Here is a 21,796-nt window from a genome sequence, read left to right on the forward strand (position 1 = left end):
AGTCCGTTAACTAAGTTAGTGTCGGATTCTGATGAGACGAAGTCGAAACGCAAATTCAATAACTAATTCTAGATCTTGCTGCACCTGGTGAGCTCACCGAGCCCGCTGTGCTCTGCGTCGTCTTTGAGCAGTACACAATTTTAGCAGGGTTCATCATTCGCCTCCACACACCGTTCTCCTGCACGCCGCCAAAGAGAGTCCTAAGCACACGGCGCCCGAAGATTCCGAGTTCTTGCAGGTCCTCCTCGAGCATAGTCCAGCTTTCGTACCCGTAGAGGACCACCGATCTTATTAGCGTTCTGTACATGGTAAATTTAGTACGCGGGGGAATTTTTTTGATCGAAATTTCTTTTGGAACCCATAGTAGGTACGACTTCCATTAATGATACGTCTTCGGACTTCTTGACTGTTATTATTATTAGCCGTTAGCAGAGATCCAAGGTATATGAATTCCTCCACTACCTCGAATACATTGCCGTCGATCGTAACACTGCTTCCTAGGCGAGATCTTTCCCGTTCCGTCCCTCCTATCAGCATGTACTTTGTTTTAGACGCGTTCAGCACCAATCCAACTTTTGCTGCTTCTCGTTTCAGTCGGGTGTAAAGCTCAAGCCGTGTTCGTTCATAATTTTCTATAGCTCTGTGCGGTTGATACTATCGTACGCCGCCTTGAAATCGACGTACAGGTGCTGCGTTGGGACCTGGTATTCAGGGCATTTCTGGAAAATTTGCCGTACGCTGAAGATGCCTATTATCGAGCGCCCGTTAATAAAACCGGTCTAATAACTTCCCACGAACTCATTAGTAATAGGTGATAGGTGTAGGAAGATAACCTGGGACTTTGTATGCGGCACTCACGATAGTGATCGCTCTATAGTTCTCCCATTCCAGCTTATCGCCCTTTTTATAGATGGGGCAAATAACTCCTTGCTTCCACTCCCCCGGTAGCTAGTTCGGATTCCCGGATTCTGACTATCAGTGTGTGCAGGCAAATAGCCAGCCTTTCCTGTCCCATTTTGATGCGTTCAGCTTCAATACCATCCGTACCAGCTAAGCTGTTGAATGTCATCTTCAACTTACCTCAGCATGGAAATAGGCTGGTTTCCATCGTCCGCCGTACTGACGTAATATTGTCTTCCGCTACCTTGGCCTTCTACATCCGATTGCCATTGGCGGGATGCGTTGAGCTTCTGATAGAATTTTCGGATTTCTTGAGAGCGGTACAACTGTTCCATTTCCTCACACTGCTTCTTCCAGGCGGCGTTTTTTTTCCTTCTGGAAGTCTATTCAGCCGCGTTCCATGCTGCAGCATCAATGCCCGCGCTGCGTATTTCTCTTCTAAAAGCCCTCTACACTCCTCGTCGAAACAGTCGTTCCGTTGACTTCGTTCCACATACCCGACGACGCTTTCAACTGTGTTGTTTATGGCTGCTTTAATCATTATCCAGCAGTCGTCAAGGGGGGACCCATCGATCGCATTCTCATTCGGCAACGCTGCCTCCGGATTCTGCGCGTATGTTGTGACGACTTCTGATTGGTTTAGTCGCCCAAGATCATACCGAGGCGGGTGTCGGTATTGTACATTGTTAATTACGGAAAGTTTTGGGCGCAGTTTTACCATTACCAGGTCCGAGTCAATGTTAGCACCACGATAGGTTCTAACGTCGATAATATCAGAGAAGTGCCGTCCATCAATCAAAACATAGTCGATTTGTGGTTCAGTCTGTTGTGGTGACCTCCAGGTCACCTTGACCGCCCATCACGATGAAGGCTGTTTCCAGCTCGTGTGTATTGCCAAAACTCTAGTAGATTGTGTGATTACCTCTAAACCTTCGCACCATTGATCTTTTCCAGTAAACCTCCTGCAACGCTACTATGCCGAACACGCGATCCTTCAATGTATGGGTAAGCATGCCGGTGCTTTCGATGAAGTTGACAGACCTACAGTTCCACGTCCCGAGTTTCCAATCGGTAGTCCTTATTCTTCACCGATTGTGCCGGTCCGTATCTGTATTGTTTATGGGTGGCTTACAAGGCCTTATGCCAACTCCCTAAAGTTTTGGGAGAGGGGGCATGGTGCATAGTTTAGCTTAGAGTTTAGATGATCAGCCGCCCCTAACATGGGAGACAGATGCTGTTGCGGGCCGCTCCTAACATGGAGAACAGACGCTCCGCTCCAGGTTTACCGAAGCAACCCCCCCCCCCCCTTCCCTGTCTACGTACGACCATGGTGTTGGTTACCCGATCTCCACTATAATTGCTCGTACTCCGACCAATACCGCGTGAAGGTAACTCCTGCATGGGCGTAAGCTAGGTCCACGCGTGGGGACTATTTTATTCATTCAGATACACAATAACCAGCCATTTACCAACCGTAGATGATGATACTGAAGATAAATAACCTCCGTAAGCCTAAGCTCCATTTTCACCTCCAGAAGGTATTCCACTTCACGTATTAAGCAAAATTTAAAATCAACGAAGCACCGGGTCGAAGTAGCGTTTCCTCTGTTCTTCAGAGACAATGCACACTAGAATGAGAGGCTGGTTGTGGTCGCTCGGATCCGGCGGCTAGTTGTCGAACCGATCACTTCGTCCTTACATAGAACTACATAGAGCAATGACCTGTCAATAGGCCAGTGGTTGATTGAGAACGGGGTGTTCGGGCGTCAAAGCGGTTACCGCTCCACTTATCCCTTGCTCCCAGTCATCGAGCTATTCCTTAATAAGGTTCAACTGAGAAAACTTAAAAAGGCACAACATACAAACGCACACGCGATCGAACGTACAAACGCTCGAGCCCTTCGCGATGATACACGCGCTCGCGAAATCCCTGCGCCCGCACATATCAGAACTGTACAGTGAATGTAACATTCAGAATATCGGCCCGCTACAATTGGCCTTAAGCAGTGTTTTAGTGTGCGACAATGCCTGTCTCGTCTGCAATTGTAGTGAGTGATTCTGACAGGGAGCCCTTCCGAGAATCTCTACAGCTCCAATAGGAAAACTCTCGAAAAAAATACAATTAAGACATTTAATTGCAAGCTGCTAGTTGTTTTGCATAAATTGCCAATGTATAATGTCCAGCAAATTGTAATACATCGCCAAATGGTGTAGTCAAGCGAGTCCTTCACACATGTGCTTCCGATTTCAAATAGCTCAGTCCGAAGCAAAACAGCAAATCTATATAAGACATTTTTTAGTTGTAGAGCTCAGAGAGGAGAATTCCAAAAAAATGAAAATTGTTTCCAAATGTTATCCGCATTATGAATCAGTGATTACAAAAGTCAACAACTCCGTCAACGGAGTTCTGCATCTACTGACCTAAAATAGTCTCTTCGGAGTGAAGGAAGATGATTTAAGAAATAATAAATAACGGTCCATTTAGGAATACAACCTTAAACAAATCATGAAGTACGAAGCATTCCTTGCTGTAATTGAGAATAAGCGCTCAACCCGCCCTGCTCGGTCATTCCTTATTCTCGGTCAGAGCACTCTTGACCCTCAAACAACGGTACGTAGCTATTAGGCCAGATTACCGCGTGCTTGTTCTGTCAGTATACTGCTAACTGCGGATACTATAAAGTGGATGCAGATTTTCCAATCCAAGAAATGATTTGTTATGATTCTATTTGTCATTACAATATGTGTAATTTTAGAAAGATTGGGTCATACATAGTATGCTGAATTATCTTTAGACAGTAATGTTTTATCACTTTAAAGATTTCAATTATTAATTACCCTAATGTATAACTCCATCTAAAATCCGTACAGATGTGGTTGAAGAATTTCTAACCCATTTTGAATGAGTACGAAATATTCAATCCAAACCCGATGATTCGAATGGTTTGAAAGATTTCATTGCACGCCTCACTCTCTGAGGTTTGACTATTGCTTTTGACCTCCGCGGTACATCTCGATGACAACGGTCGCAACATGTGTGCTGAGAATATTTTCTCTTAGATGTCAAAGCGGTCAAAGCGACCTTGTGCTGGGATCTTATTTGATCCTTTGTCTCTGCATCTTTGGCCGATTTAATTTTATTATACTTCTTGCCCATTCTCGCAAGGTTATTTTTCCACCAGAGAACTTCTCATTTTATAGTCCGTTTGGTTAGTGGACAGCTCTCTTCATACGCAGTACAGGGATGCCACATTGAAATCTGTGTTTCGATCAAAAAAATCTTTTTACCATCTGTGATGACTAAAACAGGAAAAAAATCTGTGAAAATCAGTGATAAATTTGCAAAAAATCTGTGATAAATAACAATATTTCTAAAATCTGTGAAAATCTGTGAAATTTTCAACAAAATGCCAAAAATATGTCATCTGTGAAAATGAATCTGTGATCAAAAATTGTGAAAAAAAATCTGTGACATTACAGGAAAATCTGTGAATATGGTAACCTTGGCAGTAGTCGCGCAGTCTATAAGTTTCCTGGTACCTTTTGAAGATCGTTGGAGTCTTTGACATTGATCCAGAAGTCTTCAAAACACCTCCTTAGAGACTGTATATACGTGCCCTTCGGGACCCCAACAGCTGCATGGGTTATTCTCGCGATCTTAAGGCCAAAACAAATATGTTCCGATAAACGCGGCTACTCAGACACATACCACTTACTAACCGTAGAACAAAGCAAATCGTTCAGTCCAGAACCTATTCCCTGTTCAAAACCACATATATGTACGTGGGGCTGTTCCCTTGATTCAGAATTCGCAAGTGAATATATGAAATTCAAAGAGATATTCACCACATTATCTCGTGTCACTAGTTCCCCATATCAAATAATGAACATTTGCAGTGCAGTCGATGATTGGTTAAATATTCCGCGTCTTGCAAGCATAGCTGGAAAATGTCATGGTTATGACCAGTCATCTGGTGACTGGTCGCATGTTTGCTCGTGACATGTACAAGTTGCGGATTCTTGCGACATGTGACACAAGCGCGTGTACTATGACACGATACATTTTCCCCGTGACATGTCATAAAATTTGTACATGTTTCAAAACAAAACTGGTTTGTCAAGCGGCTGTACATTTACTGATCTGTGACATGTATGTTCGTTTGCGAACGGTCGCGACAATAGAAAAACAGGTTTGCTTGTTATGTGACATAGTTTTAGACATTTTAAACGCACATTAGGAAATAAATGCGTCAAAATCGAAAAATTTTCAACTTTTCACAGATAAACATTGTTTGTTATTGCGAGTTACTAAGAGTTGAAAATCAATAGTTTTAGACATTTTAAACGCACATTAGGAAGTAAATGCGTCAAAATCGAAAAAAATTCAACTTTTCACAGATAAACATTGTTTGTTATTGCGAGTTACGAGGTGTTGAAAATCAATAGTTTTAGACATTTTGAACGCACATTGGGAAGTAAATGCATCGAAATCGAAAAATTTTCAACTTTTCGCAGATAAACATTGTTTGTTATTACGAGTTGTTTACTATTTTTGCCTGCAACCGCCGGCGCGGCCCGGCGCGGCGGCGCTGGGCACACCTCTAATTTTAAACGCATTTTTAAATTTCCATTTTGTCGAAATTACTTCCCGTTGTGCATTTGAAATGTTCAAAACTTTTGATTTTCAAGTCCTAATAACTCGGAAAAACAAGCAACATTCATCTGTAAAAAGTGAATTTTGCGATTTTGACGCATTTACTTCCCCATGTGCGTTTAAATTGTTCAAAACTAGTGATTTTCATATCCTAGTACAGTAGGATTCCGTTTTGGCAACAATTTTATTTTTTTGCTGTTGCCAAAACCGGAACCGTGCCAAAAATTGAACCTTGCTTTTAAAGTTTGGATTTTCAATTTACGACTTCAAAAATGTTTCTAGGATTTTTAACCATGTGTGAAATGGAATTAAATGAAAGGAAAAAATAAGAAAATTCAATTTTATTCATATGTTTATCAAATTCAGTCTTCGCACAGTGATCACCTTCCATAAAAAAAAGTCGGTCAAACCTCAAAAGGGATCCGAATTTGATAAAAATTTCACATTGGGGTAATTTTATGTCGCTGAATTCATGTTTGGTGTTAATTTATTATTTCTTTTTACCAGAAAATTTTGGCACCTAGGGAGGTTTGCAAATTCAACATTTACGAATATAAAGTGCACTATATCTGAAAATGCATTTTCAAAAAGACATCGTAAACTATTTGGGAGCTATCAGTTTTGTATTCCTAAATACGGGCTTTCGATATGTATTGCAAATTTAGTGCCAAGTTTTGTAGTGACGTTGTATTATGCGGTGTAGCGCATTCATCTGCATTCGACTATAAAAATTGATTCCGTCACTGCTACCACTTGTATTATAATCAATTATAATACACATAAACAATCATTTCTATGATTAATATGACTCCCATGTTTGGAAATAAAGTCAAATGTAATGTCAATTGATACAAAAAATATCTATTGCACATTTTTAAATGATTTATTATGTACAACAAGAATGTTGACAAAAACGGAACCCATTTGTTGCCAAAATCGGAGTGTGCCAAAATGGGAGCATGCCAAAAACGGAATCTTACTGTAACTCGAAAAACAAAAACAAAATTAGCGAAAAGATGAAAAAAAATCCATTTTGACGCATTTACTTACTAATGTGTGTCTAAAAAGTCCAAAACTATCGTTTTTCAACTTCACGTAACTAGCAACAACAAATAAAATTTTTGTGTGAAAGTAGATTTTTTTCCATTATGACGCATTTACTTTCATGTGTGCGTTTAAAATGTCTAAAACTATTGATTTTCAAATCCTCGTAGCTTGCAATAACGAACAATATTTATCTGTGAAGAGATAAAATTTTTCAAATTTTGACGCATTTACTTCCCAGTGTGCGTTTAAAATGTCTAAAACTATTAATTTTTAACTCCTCGTAACTCGCTACATTTATTATCAAAAAGTTGAAAAAGTTCAAAATAATTGAATTTATATAGTGTCTACCATTCCGTTTATCTGCCACTGCACGGTACTTAAACGATCAAGAATAAGATACAGGTAAAACTAGCAAACCATAACAAAATGTTCATCTTTGTACAGGTTCGTATACTTTGTGACTGGTATCGCCTTACGCGCGACAGGTAAATTATCCTCATGACCAGTCTCAAGACCGATTACGCATTTAAATTCCATGACATGTCACGAGACCAACCATCGAGGCTTGGAAGCTAACCTGTTTGAGACATGAGACATTTTCAGCAGAGCGTGAATGTACGGGTGGCTTGACATGTCGCGAAAAATGTACACAGGTTCCAACTATGCTTGCAAGAGTCAACCAAATTTGACGGATTTTCCCGTCCCTCTAATACTGTTAATACTGTGGTCGAAGTCTGCTAACACGATCTTCTGCTGTGCGTGGTTTTTGAATTAATCCAACTCTCCAGTATACTAATTTCAGCTCAGACAAGGCAATCTCAATGGAAGCTACAATTGAGGAAATATACACAATATGAGGAAAGATACCTAAAATGAAAAATATATATATTTAGGAGTCCTACTCCGTCTATAAACAAATCGTATTGGATTACTCTGAATAGATAGCAGTATCCCCGATTACTGAACCAATCAATACCTCAAATCCAGGACGCTAACATGAATCAACGGTGTATTTATACCAATTCCCTTACTACCCACAAGAGAAGACCTACGACTGAAATCGCAGCAGTTTTATTTTCATTTGCTTTGTTTCACCAATTCGTCACAATGCATGTCTATTCTAAATACTACTTACGTAAAGTCCAAAAACAGAACCAATTTCATCTAACACCGTTGCAACAGTATGACTGAACGAGGACCTTCAGTAGGTCAAGCATGAATGACAGCGATGTTTCCAATTTCCTCTACTAGCTTCGCGGGTTTGTCGCTAATACTGGTGATCATCGTCTGGCTGTTGTGGGTTTGGGATTTACTACCAGGGTACGATGGCTCGAAGGAAAGAGAATTTATGAACCTGACACCTGTTGTTATGCTACCCGTAGACTAATAGTGTATTTTTCTGGTTTACACAGGAATCTCGGTCACCCGACCAAATATGTCCCGTGTGCTACATGTTCCGTACAGTCAGTGACACACGCATCTTATTATCGTTTGCCTTATTTTCCTTCATGGTTAGTGGGCGATTGACACAGTTTGTTTTCCATTTTCCACCACTTTCCTGTGTATTGTTTTTCAACTAGTGGCAACTGATTCTACATGTGACATCAGAATGAAAATCGCTGCTACATATCGAATTTCTTTAAGCTTTTGGTTCATGAATTTCAGCAAATCGATGCTCTAGACTACAATTACTACCAAACGAAATTGAAGCATTCTACGAATTAGAAAATGCTTCTTCAAGTAACAAAAGCACTAGTCGTTTTACATGCTCCACGTACCAGTTATGATTATAGAGATTATATATTATATTAATCAGACTCATGCAAGGCCACAAATTTGCCACTACACCTCTCCCAGAGGTACAAAGCATCGACTGTACAGTACTTACACTAGAAGTGTCGCAACACCTCTGATTGTCAAAGTACGCAATGTGGAAAGAGCCGGCAAAAGTAGAAAAGCAAATTGAGTTTGGCGGGTAAATCGATACCATATGGCGGGCGCAGTTTGCCACACAGGTGGTGGTTCTTAGCTCTTATTTGCATCAAAAGCTACGCAATGCTGCAAATGTGCAATTATTTGTAAACAGAATAGAATAGAGGTGCAGTGAGTTGGTTGGATAAATACGAGCCTGTCGCCAGTTTGCGGTTCCGTTCCACCACATGCCAAACTGTCAATAGAGGGCATCGCGAGGCGAACGTCACCGCAACGGTAGTGTCGATGATAGACAAGTTACAAATGAATGGTCGCTTTTCTATCAAATATGTACCTACTCGAGGCGGCTGGTGATGGAGATTTTAAAATCTTGATTAGCTCCGTTGTTTGCTCAATTCTTTAGGGTCGGTAACGACCAATATAGAATATAATGGCAATTATATACAGAACGAGGAATTAAGATCATAAACGGAAACAATCCTCCTACTTTTCAACTGGCGGTAAATTCATTCCCTGGAGGGTGAATTATACGTAAGCCACTAGTAATAAATTGTAAAACTTGTGTATATCTTTTCAGTTGGCTGTTGTTGAATAAATACAACCCGTGATTCAGATCCGCTGCATTAATTTAAAACACACTCAATTCAGTATAGAAATTACCAAAAAATAGGGTAATCTGATAATATTAGAGCTAATTTTTCGCAACTACTTATATAGGGTAATGAATATACTTTGGGCCGGTTAGAAAGAGTTCCGCAATATTTCGTTAATAAATAATGAATCACTATAATCGCTTAAATGGATTTAAATTAACACTGCAATATCTTTGCTTCATTTTTAAGAACCAGTAAATTATCAAAAATGGCGTCAAAATTGTGAGAGGCAATGAAAACTCAAATCGAGTGCTTCGATTTGTACCCTAACACTGCTCTAATAAATTGCTGCAAATTGTTTGGCTGAAACAGGAATAGGTTTAAAATGGTTCCATCACTCTATGTAGTGAGCATATGGTACAGGCTCCGAAAGTGTGTGAGTGACAAGCTATACTTGTCATTTATTAAAACCTGTCGATGTTTTTTTGAATTTGATCTGAAGATGATTAAAAGATCGCAAAGAGATAAAAAGGCAATCAACCATCACAATCTAATTTAAAATTGACCACATTATATAACCTATATTTTGGTTTACCACTTTGAGTCCAGTTTTTGAACAGGTTAAATAGTTTATTGTTTGATATCGCACATTGCGTTAGCTTGCCTGAGTGTGAGACTTTCTTGTTTCCACAGTTTGTAAATCAAAACAACCGCCTATATTTCTTGTCCGTCGGATCCTGATACATACCTTTTTATTTTTCAAAAAATCAGAATTATTTTTATTGCTTTATCTGAAAATACAACTGCTTGAGAATATTTTCCCAAATTTTTATAGAGATCCAAGAAATAGATCGACAATTATAGCGCTTCCAAGCGCGCTTCGTCGTCGTCAGTGGTAACCTGAAATTTTAATTTTTTTCATTGATCGCAATAATTTTTTCTCGTACCTTAACAATTCTTTTTTTAAGCTTAAATTTTTGATTTACAGATGAGAATTTATTAGTACAATCTTTAGAGCTTAAAACAGCGATTTTTTAAGGAAACCGTTTCCGAATGCAGGAAAAAATTATTATTTATTCAACTAATCGATAAGGTACGAGGAATACTCGTATACAAATGAAATTTTTTGAGTTTTGGGATTTTAGTTGGTCTATTGGTCTTTAATCGCGATCACCGCAAACCTCCTAAATAAAAAAGGGTTTCGGGAAAAAGGCCATAACTCCGCCAATCATCAATATATTTTTATAAACTTATATTTGTTTATTTCACTGAAAAATGTACTACCAAAATATTATAGGTTTGATGTAATGAAATCATTGCTTTATGCCTTTATGTAAATTCAAACTTTCTTGACATTTTTCGCACAAAAAGGCAGTTTGTTACTGCGTGTTCATAATTTTTTTCTTGGTGGTGAATCATTAGTTGCGTCATTCACTACAATTTGTATCTTATTTTTATGAGTCACTATGTAAATCCGTCTTCTTCGGTGTTGGCTTCTTCGTTAGCAGTGCAAGTTGTTGGTTTGTAGGTACTAGGTGCAATCCTTTGTCAGTGAATGTTAGATACTTTCTGTTCTGTTCAATTATTGGTGTACTGTGTACTGGTGTCTGTTGCAGTAGATGAATTTTCTTTAACAGCTGCGTATGATCTACCATGATGTGACGCCCGGCTATAGAATTAGCATGTAGGGGTCTGCCATGGGTGCGTAAACAGCGTTTCTTTAGTATATGTAACTCCCTTGGCTTTTATAACTGATATTGCATAAAAGGAAAGCTATCAGTAAACAAGTATTAACAGTTGTGTGTCCAACAAAAACACCCTTAACAGGCCGACAAGGGTACCCTTGTACCAGCAAATATAAATGCTCATAGCTGTGGTTTTCTTTAATCGATTTAAACACTTTTAGATATTTTGGATGAAGGAACTCGATAAACGGATGAATGGTTCTGGTAATCCGGCTTTTTCGGAGTAATGTTCAAGTACTGCTATGATTTGTAAATTTTAACAATATCCTAGCAATATGAGTATCAAAACTTTACAAATTATCTCAGAAGTTTGTTAATTATTGATATGGGACCATATGGCAATTTGACGTCGGAATGGCCACTCACGGCCCCACGGGAAGCTGCTCCAGAATGTTCGTTCCAGGGTTAAATCACCAAATGGTTCCAAAACTACGAGATACAACCTGCTGAAGAATTCCAAGAATTTTGATACCCATATTGCCAGTATTCCATTGAAATTTACAAACAGTATCCCAGCACTGGAATATGCTTCCGGAAATCGGAATTCCCGGAAACCGAATTAATTTTACCAAATCTAAAATTGGATAAACCCAAAACATCCAAAAGTGTCGAAATCGGCCTTAGTTATTGGCATTTCAGTTTTGTGGGTACCCGGGTACCCTCGTCAGCCAATTACGTAGTAAAAAAAGTCAGGAGCCCCTCCTCACTCCCCCTTACTATATCAGCAATATGAAGATCAAATAGAGTTCATGGAGCAAGTAAATGAAGGCGGTCACTTTTTCATGGATATTCCATCAAGATAAAAGCTGATGATTAAAGGGGCTTTGAATATGAATCTCGGTTGCGCTAGATTCAACTCAAACTAGACATTTGAATTGTAATTTTGTAAAAATATTAATTTGACACGGCGCAATGCGCTTGTCATATATTCACAACATGTAAGATATAAAATAATCCGATTTATTAATATATTCTTATACGTGCTACCTATTGGGGCGCGTGGAGATCTTTTTTCGCCGCGGGATAACATTTACTACGTCATCTACCGCAGCGTGGTGGTTGTGCGTTTTGCCCTTCATGCTGTTGCCGGACTCGTCTAAATCATCATCACTGCTATTGTTTTGGTGCTTACGGTCGGATGTATCTGTCTGTTTCATGTTCTTACGTGTTTCAATCGTGTAATCGCCTGAGGCGTGAATCTTTTCATTAGTGATATTGGTTATTGGTTTTGAGTTACTAGGCGTAATCGTAGTCATTGGCTCAGTAAGAGATTGCAGATTGGCGTAAAATATCGAAGGCTGTGCGTTGATTTTTCTCGTTGTTGATGAGTTTTAGCATTGAAAATGTTTTACCCACTCGAATGGGGCTAGGTGTAGCTTAGTTTAGCTTAGTTGACCGCCCGTGAGTTTCCCGTGATTGATCATTGAAATTGCATATTGAACCAATTGTGTGATACTTGGGAGTAGTACATCACACTCAACGTGCAACCTAAAGAGACTAAGATTATAGTATAATCTATAACGTAGATGGCCACTAGGGTGGGACAAAAAATAGATTCCAGCTCCGAGCAACTTTTTGGGTACCATTTGGGTCCTAGAACATCTGTGCAAATTCTTAGCTTGATCCCTGAACCTATATTTTTGCGCCCACTGTTTTAAGTTTACATGGGATTTTATATGGGAAAATTAACTTTCACAAAATAATTCCTCCAGGAGTCGCCCGTTGCTTCCAAAAAATAAACCGTTATGTGGCTTTTGTAGGAAATTTAACAAAGAAACAAAGTCTCGAAAACCACGAAACGATCTGAAGCTAGAGAAAAAAGTTATTAAACTGAAACCAATTGAAGCTCTGACGATTGATAAAATATTCATTTTTTCTAGCACCACTGTTGTTTGTTGTCCAATCATATGCGATTTTGTTTTGATCTCCTCTTAAGGTTCAAGTTACCTTTTTTAAGCATGTGTTAGAATTGAACGCTTGGTAGTGTGCGTAGAAAAATTTGTGTTCAGCTTTGCCACCGGATTATCCATTTAAACCTTTTTAAAACTCTAAAAGAAGAATATCAGTCGATTTATTAGATCATCACGATTCAATTCATGCAAAATACCTGCTGGAAAAACCATCGGTTTAGCTAAATGGTGCTTTTGAAAAAGTGGCTGTGGTTTTTTCATTGCGCAGTTGTGTTGCGTACCCCAGCTCGGTGTGGTAGTGTGATAAAAAATCACAGCCACTTTTTCAAAAGCACCATCCAGCTAAGCCGATGGTTTTTCCAGCAGGTATTTTGCATGAATTGAATCGTGATGATCTAATAAATCGACTGATATTCTTCTTTTAGAGTTTTGAAAAGGTTTAAATGGATAATCTGGTGGCAAAGCTGAACACAATTTTTCTCACGCATACTACCAAGCCTTGAGGTAACTTGAGCCTTAATGTGTCTAAATCATTTATTTATACTGTATGGTCACCTCGCAAGAGTTTTGAGGGATAAATTGAGTCTTCTTTTGTACATAATAAGAGAAAATTAAAGATTTTGTATATAATTCGACCGTCAGCAGCAGTGATGCTATGAAAAGTACAATTTTCATTAATCTTCAGGGCATCAATCAGTTTTTGCTTAATAACTATTTCCAAAAGCATCAGATCGTTTCGTGGTCTTCTAGACTCTGTTTCCTTCACAAATTTCCTATAAAAATCAGACATCTATTTATTTTTAGGAGGTAACGGACGACTCTTGGAAGAATTAATTTGCAAAAGACGTTTTCCCCATACGAAATCCCATGTAAACTTTAGGCCGTGGGCGCAAAAATATGATTTCACCGATCGAACTAAAAATTTGCAGAGTTGTTTTGGCAGCTAAATGAGACCCAAAAAGTTACTCGGAGCGAAATTTACTTTTTTTTTCTTAATATAACCACGGCCCACTCTAATGGCCACGCCCATGCAGGTCAATTTTGGGATGGGAAGGAATGTTAGTTCAATACTTATGACCGATATGACCGAGGAATTCTCTGCATCATCCACAAGCGTCGCAGGATAGGATTGGTGTTAGTAGGTAGGAAAATGAATCAGGATATATCTTGGTAGATATTGCGATTTAGCTAAGAACTCACGCGCTTTGTCTTTTCATTTTAGATCAAAGTTTTCAGGCGTGCGACCTCCAGTAGAAATATGAATGCCGTTCGAATAGGCATTTTAACAATTACTCTTCCGAGGGGTGTTTTATAAAAGGATAAAGCCGCGTGGAATATAATAGAGGTATCTATTCATCTATAGAAAATATGATCCTTGCAATATGCATGAAAGCCGCTCGCGACTAACCACCGATATTGCTCGAATCAATTTGAACTGCGAACAGCCGGCCAATTTTTTGTTAGGGGAACCTTTGCCACTGCGACCACTATTCAGGTTATCTTTTGTGGCTGCCCCTGTTTGCTCTACATGTTAAAAATTGCCCAAATCCAATGTAGTTGGAAGCGAGTTGTTTGTTTGTCCACATGTGTCGTCCCAACCGGGTAGTACATTATAATTATTAATGTAGCTGTGGATCCGTTTGGGACAGGTATGCCATATCTCGCGAGGCGTCACAAGATGCCTTCCGAAGTATCGATCCTTTCGAAGAAATAGTACTGCACACTGGCAGAGAATATGTTCCGAGCTCTCGGCCCCGTAGTAGTTACAAAATCGACAAATGTCATCTTGACTTTTGCCAATTTTTTTCAGATGATACTTAGCCAGACAATGTCCCGTAAATAAACCTGTGATTATACGTGAGCCTTTACGTTTTAGATCCATTAGTTTTTTGGCTCTCGTTGTATTTGGATGTATCAATTTCTTAGCTTGTCGAGCGCCTTCTACGTTACGCCAGTCGTTTAGTAGTTGGTCTCTTGTCCAAGCCGAAAGTTCTAGTTTAATGGCACAGGTAGATATACCTAGAAATGGTTCTGGTCCAACAAACATGTTTGATGAACCACACCTGGCTAATTCGTCGGCCACTTCGTTACCATCGATTCCTTGGTGGCCAGGTACCCAGAATATCATTACTTTATTCCGAGTTGCCAGTTGTTGTAATGATGTGATGCACTCCCAAACCAGTTTGGACTCACATTTCGACGACCTTAATGCCAACAGTGCTGCTTGGCTGTCCGAGAAGATTGTAATTTTTGCATGTCTGTAGTTTCGTTTCCTACAGACCTCCGACCAGTGTATATTGCATATACCTCTGCCTGGAAAAATGTAGGCTACTTTCCCATTGATATCGCTTCTTTAATTCTTGGCCCATAGACTCCCGAGCCAGTCAGCTCACCCATTTTAGAACCATCCGTATAGAATGATATTGTACCTTGAGGCAGTATAGGACCCCCTACATCCCACATCTGACGATCCACTATGTGGACCTCATATGAGATATCCAAGTTCGATTTAGCCTCCATTTTATCTTGAACTGTTGTCAAGACAGGGTTCAGTTTGAGTTCCTTTATGATACTCAGGTGACCATTTAAATCCCCATCAAATAGTGGTTTACCCTTTAGCACTCTCAGAAAGCCAAGTCTCGCCTCCCTCATAACATGTTTGTGCAATGAAGGTAGATGAAGCATGGCTTCCATAGCTGTAGTGGGTGTTGATTTCATAGCGCCTGTGATAGAGAGGCAGGCTTTAGTCAGTTTAGCTTGGGCGGTTATTAGCTTAACTTTGGGCCACAACACAATGGAGGAATAAGTTAATCGTGGTCTGGCGATGGTCATGTAGAACCAGTAAGCCAACCTCGGTTTGAGACCCCAAGTTTTCCCGAAGAGTTTACTACACGCCCACAGTGCTGTTGTTGCTATATTACGGTGTATGTTGTCAGGTGCGAGTTCCAATTCAGTTTTTTTGTCTAGGATAACACCTAGGTGTTTCGCTTCTTCTGCGTAGTTGATTGTAGTTCCACTGAGAGTTGGGGGAACTAACTTCAGTTTTTTCCTATTAGAAAACGGCACAATGACCATTTTTGCAGGGTTCACGTTGAGTCCCTCTTTGACGCACACTGTCATGATGAAGTTTAAAGCTAGTTGAATCCGATCGCTTAGTACAGATTCATGTTTTCCCCTCACAATTAGGACAATGTCATCTGCATAAACAACAATCTCGAAACCCATTTCAGTCAGATCATTGAAAAGATCGTCCACCACTAGTGACCAGACCAGGGGTGATAGCACACCTCCCTGGGGACTACCTCTACTGGCTGTTGTAGTTGCTTTCGTGTCTCCCAACGTTGCTGTGATCTCTCGACTCTTGAGCATTGCAAGAATCCAGTCCTCTATCGGTTTTTCCACTCCTCTTTTTGCCAGGGCCTTGTGAATTGATATGTAGGACGTATTATCAAAAGCGCCCTCGATGTCAAGAAAAGCGAAAATTGCTATTTCCTTGAAATCGAGGGTTTTCTCAATAAGTATCACTAAGGTATGTAGGGCTATTTCCGTAGATTTGCCCTTTGGATATGCAAACTGGTACTTGTTTAGCGGAGCTTTCGATAAGTGCTCCGATCGAATATAGTGGTCCAGCAGTTTTTCCATCAGTTTTAGAAGTGTTGATGTCAAACTAATAGGTCATAACAGCCGGCCATCGAGAGTATTGCTTCTTATTAACACTTCAATGATCATTTCTAAAGTTTGCAGTACAAATTAAGCGCACAAAAAGTAATAAAGATATCCCAAATGAATTTGAGAAAATTCACTGCTAAATTTTAATGGCAAGTAGGTATCTCCGCTCTCCCTATCAGACACGTTTCCATAATTGGGTTAAATGCCAAATTGCAAACGACACGTTTATTATGCGTAATAAATATAATGAACACAACGGCAGGGGCTCTTGATCCATCGGCGGCCCAGAAGGAGAATGGATGGGAGAAGAGCAATACTGGCAAAGACCGACTACTATGAGCGGTTCAAACTCGAAAGAGTGACGCAGAGTACTGCACTGGATGACTTTGAAGAAAGGACCAGGAGTGCGATTTTACGAAGCTTTAGCTTCCGAAGGCCCTATATTTTCTGACAGAGTGAATTTCTGGAGAGATGAAATGTTTACCACTGTTTTGGAAAGCAAAAGTAGTACAAAGCTAGTGTCAGACCTTCATGAGACCTCAAGAAGTCTTTTTTGGAGGTATTCGTCAATGTAGATTTGTCGGTAGACGTTTCATGAATTAATAATAAAAAATTGGCTTATTTGGACACATCTACAGATCGCTTGCCACAAGAAAACTTTTTATGCAATTCAACAGCTTCGTCTTAGGCCAATTAAAAAAATTTCCTGCATGAAAGTTTGCATTTTTCAAATATGGTATTTGAACCAAAGATTTAAAAGTTATACCTTGGCGTGGAAGAACCGGTATATTAACATATACTGTTAATATGAATCAGTGGCCGAAACGTCGGGCAGTAGGTATACAACTGCCGTTCTTATTGCTAGACCGCAAAAGCTGAAAATCCATATCAAATTCTATCCGGTCGTTTTCCAAATTCCAAATTAAAATTATAATCAGAACGAGCTCACCGACATTCTCGTCCAATCGTCCGAATCGTCCTTGCATATGTTTACTGCCACTTTTCATCACCTCCTCCATATTACAATACCATGTGTTCTTCAGACGTTCCACGTCCTGCGAAATTTCAGCTAGCTTATCTTTAACAAAATGAGAAATCAAGCGGTTTTCCCCGAGTACCGTCCACGAAGAGCTAAAACTTTCAGAATATTCCTGAGCACAATATTTTCTTCGCCAAATCTCATTGACTCGGGAGTCAGAATTCGTTTGATTCAAACCTATTTATTTAGAAAAAAGTGGTATTGTCAATCCTAGCTTCTACCTTTTTAGGAAAATTGACAAAACGCAAAAAAGTCGCGTTCGAAGCGTACGACTACTACGATTATCGATTTTCTCTATTGTACGAGAATCGCCATTTGTGCAGCAAAACTATCCGAGAATGCGTTGTAGGGAAATAATTCTTTTTTGCTCAAAACATATTTATGGTAATTTTAAAAAAACTAAAATAAATACAATTACAAAAATCTCATTTTGAAAAGCCTAGTTGGTAGTGACATCCGATGGAAAGTAAAGATAAAATCACGACTGTTAGTCCTACGCCTACTGTGTATGAGTGTACCTATATAATTCGTGGGTATATGGACATCTCAGTAAATAATAATATCACGGTTTTTCGGATTAACGGTGTTTTTAGTGCGGAACGCATTCCCTGTATACACATGATTTTTTTTATTTTTTTTTCCCAACCCTGGTTTTCTAGGCTGTTATTGTTATCACCAAATTAAAATTTATTTTTGCATAGCACGCTTGAGTGAGAAGCCTGGTGTTTATACTAAGCATACAGTACACTAACCAATTACAGACATTCAATTTGCGTATAATTTAACTAACTTTAATCAGGTCAATATCTAGCATCTGTGTTTTGTTAAACATGGCAATCACCAGGGATAAAGAGCTCATTTTTGAAGAGTTTTTGTGCTCAGTTTTCCACAAAACTTTTTTATTATATTATTCGTTTATTCTATTCGGTTCAATGCATAAGCTAAACTGAGCTGTTGGTCTTTTATATATATTGATGTAAACAATAAAAATGATAAATAGTTGTTAATGGATATCCAGCAGAGCTCGTGCGATCGACTGGCGATTGCGGATGGATACCTGTTTACTAGGCTGCGAAATATTTTTCCTAACCAACAGCGTCTTGGTGAACCCATTTACGATTCATGGAGCCAGTTGGTCAGAATTATTGAACCACTATTAGAGCGTGAAAATTAATACTCCAGTATAAACTCAACACTAGCGCTTGAAGGCGAATTCGAAACGTTTTTTGTTGCCCGGTTAATTAAAACTAGGTTATATAAACCGTAATAAGTCATGTTTTCGGTAGCTAATTTTAATTTGTTTTCCAATTAGATTTCATGTCATACTAAATACGCATTAATTTCTTGGACACGCATTCGGGGCAAGGAATGGAAAGTTTGTTTATAGTACAGATATAATATTGGTACACGAGCGGGGCTTGCCAACGGGGAAATGTCCTCGGAATGTACCGTTAGGTCTTTGTCATTCTGAAACGGGTCATTAGAAAATCGGTAGAGCCAACACCTACTAAATCCCAAGATTAAGTTATTTGCATGGAATGATTGAAACATTTTCAATAAAACTTTTTTTAGTACCGGTGCGGTCCAGGAGGATTTAGAACGTCAACACACACAACGATGCTTGCATCCTTTCTCATCGGTCGGAACTTACTTAAAAAGCTACGGTACTATTTTTATTTCTTAGGCACATTGAAAACATTATGCGTTGATTTGTGCTCAGTGGTAATAATAGTAGGTAATAATGTTGAATAATCCTTAAAAAAAAATTTCAACCTTTCTCGGAAAGAGTCACCAGAAATTGCTATAAGTTCTTAAAAATACAGAGCTTGGATGTGTCGAGAATCTTCTGCAGATGTGAGTAACATAATTTTCCGAGTATTAAAAGACCTTCTTGTGACACTAGCAACAAATCAAATATTATCCATTCTCAACAGCAATGATATTAATTTTATCGAATATCGTTCCATGTAGCACAGAGATATCGTCCGTTTATTTATCATAATTTTTAGATTGCAATAATAAATCCACAAGTGAATCGTTTCAAATTTGCCAGTTGTGATATATTGCATTAAGAATAAAACCATTCCATTACCATATGATCACTTCCACAAACAGCACCGCAAGGTTTGGCTTCCGAACCCTAGAAATTTGATGTACGATGGAATCCAATGGAGCAGCAATGGGTGTAAAATTTTCAAAATTAGTTTAACGATGGAGAACCGTGGTTTGTTGTTGCAGTGGCCGCGCCTGGCACTGTCAGCGTTTGTACGGAGAGGCAAGGTATTTTATGGCCTCGTAAATTTGCATACACTCGTTTCGGTTCCCTTTTCTTGGTTGCCATCAAATATCCGTACATGATTTATGTATTTTCGTGCGATTCTCTGACTGAAGATTGTGAAAGTCACGGAAGAAAGCTGCTTTTTTCTCAGGGTTGTGATTTATATTCGTGCATTCTTTTGAACTGAAAAAGAACTTGTTTGTAGTTTTTACAGGTTTGTAAATAATTCATCGAAATTGTGCGTGTCTAATATACTAAATTCATTAAATTTGATTCAATTCTTTTGTAATGTTCGACAGAATAACAAAAATCGCACCAAAGCTCATGCCGTCTTCTTAGATATAGGAAACAGAACTAACGAGTGACATTTTGAAATGGAAAATGATTAATAATAAAAATCCGTTTCCATGTCAAAATTGATATTCCTATTTTTAAGAAAAATTTCTATGATAACAAATAAAATTTCCAGGGCTAATCCAGAATCTTTTCTCATTTTCTTTTACAGATATGTACATATATTTTAAACCAAGAAAATTTGTATCGGCTGTTAATTTTCTCTCCAGTTCGCCAGTTTGAGGTAGGTTAGAATTTTAACACAACCATTGACCCAATTTTGTTATTCAGTAATAACCCTAATGTTCGGTTTCATTGTTCCATCTAGCTATGGCGCTTCGTGACGTACACTTTCCTACACGCCGGCGCTGTCCATTTGATGTTAAATGTCATCATACAAGTAAGTATTATTAACAAAAGTTTAAACCACACTAATAATTGCAGATAATGTTGGTGTTCTCCTTTGCAGATAATAGTAGCTTTTCCCCTGGAGACGGAACAGGGTCATGTGACCGTGCTGTTGGTGTATTTCGGGGGCGTATTGGCCGGTGGACTGGGAGCATCCGTGTTTGAACCGACGCTGATGGTCGGTGCTTCCGCCGGAGTGTACTGTTTGCTGATGAGTCATATTCCGCACATTGTTATGGTAAGCATCAACATTCCTTGAATTTCATATCGGGCATGAAATTGATAATGATATGTTATGTTTATTTTGTTTCATGAGCAGAGTCACTCAAGATGCGCAATGTTGTTTTAAAACAACATCCTGAAAATCGTCTAAAATTATCGCATTAACATGATATAGTTTGCTATCCATAAACTGGGAAAACCAGCTTCCGACCATAACTCGTATCGGTCGATTGCATGCTTTCATGTGTTCGAAACTCTTGAACAAATTTATCCTATGATGCCGTAACAATTGGATTGATATGGACTGATTATGTTTTGTGTTAGTCTTAGATGTAATTTTTGCTGATTTTTTTTTCGTTTTTGCGCAATATCATGAATTTTTGTAATTTATTTATCAAAAGGCATAATAATATTCCAGAAGAATTATCAGCTTCTTTTGTTGCATTGAAAAAAAATTCTCTAAAAATCGCACTAATGACACAATTGAACAGTCATGTATCTTCCAATGACCAACGGTTTTTAAGCGAGATTCATAAAAACTATAATAGGCTAATCTATTTCATTTCACCTTTCTTCCAGAACTTCCAATCGCTGTCCCACCGGTACTTCCGGCTAGTAGCAGTACTGCTACTCTGTGTCAGCGACGTCATCTACTCCATCCGACACTGCCTAACCAAAGGAAATCTCGCTCCGAGGATCGGAGTCGCTGCACACGTGAGTGGTGCCATCTGTGGCCTTCTGTTCGGCTTCATCGCCTATCAGGGTGGTAAAGAACTGTGCTTCCGGGTGGCCCGATACACCGCCGCACTACTCTACCTCGGCTGGATAGTCGCAACGGTTGTTTATAATATTGAGCGGAGGTTTTGAGTGATATGGTCGCGATTTTGCATTTTGTTTAATTTAAAAAAATTGTGTTCGTCGATATTTATATTAGCTAGTTGGTAGGGTGACCGAAGGCCAAAAAATACTTACACTTATAGAACAATCAAAATTGTACCTAACTAGATAAAGGAAATAAATTATTTTATTGCAGTCATTATACAACAAGTAAACTAAATGGAAACAG

At 39.0% G+C, this 21,796-nt stretch overlaps 1 protein-coding gene across 1 annotated transcript in view; it reads left to right on the forward strand.

The window, feature by feature from the left end:
* Positions 1-21,787, forward strand: part of LOC131679002 (rhomboid-related protein 2) — a 29,290-nt gene extending 7,503 nt beyond the window's left edge. The window contains exons 2-5 of the mRNA XM_058959511.1: positions 20,273-20,344; positions 20,429-20,500; positions 20,570-20,746; positions 21,310-21,787. Coding sequence (XP_058815494.1) covers positions 20,273-20,344; positions 20,429-20,500; positions 20,570-20,746; positions 21,310-21,597 — 609 coding nt within the window. The 3' untranslated portion in view covers positions 21,598-21,787. The remainder of the gene's footprint in view (positions 1-20,272; positions 20,345-20,428; positions 20,501-20,569; positions 20,747-21,309) is intronic.
* Positions 21,788-21,796: the final 9 nt, after the last annotated feature.

The sequence above is a fragment of the Topomyia yanbarensis genome, chromosome 2 (assembly GCF_030247195.1).
Source record: "Topomyia yanbarensis strain Yona2022 chromosome 2, ASM3024719v1, whole genome shotgun sequence".
In the NCBI taxonomy this organism is placed as follows: Eukaryota; Metazoa; Arthropoda; class Insecta; order Diptera; family Culicidae; genus Topomyia; species Topomyia yanbarensis.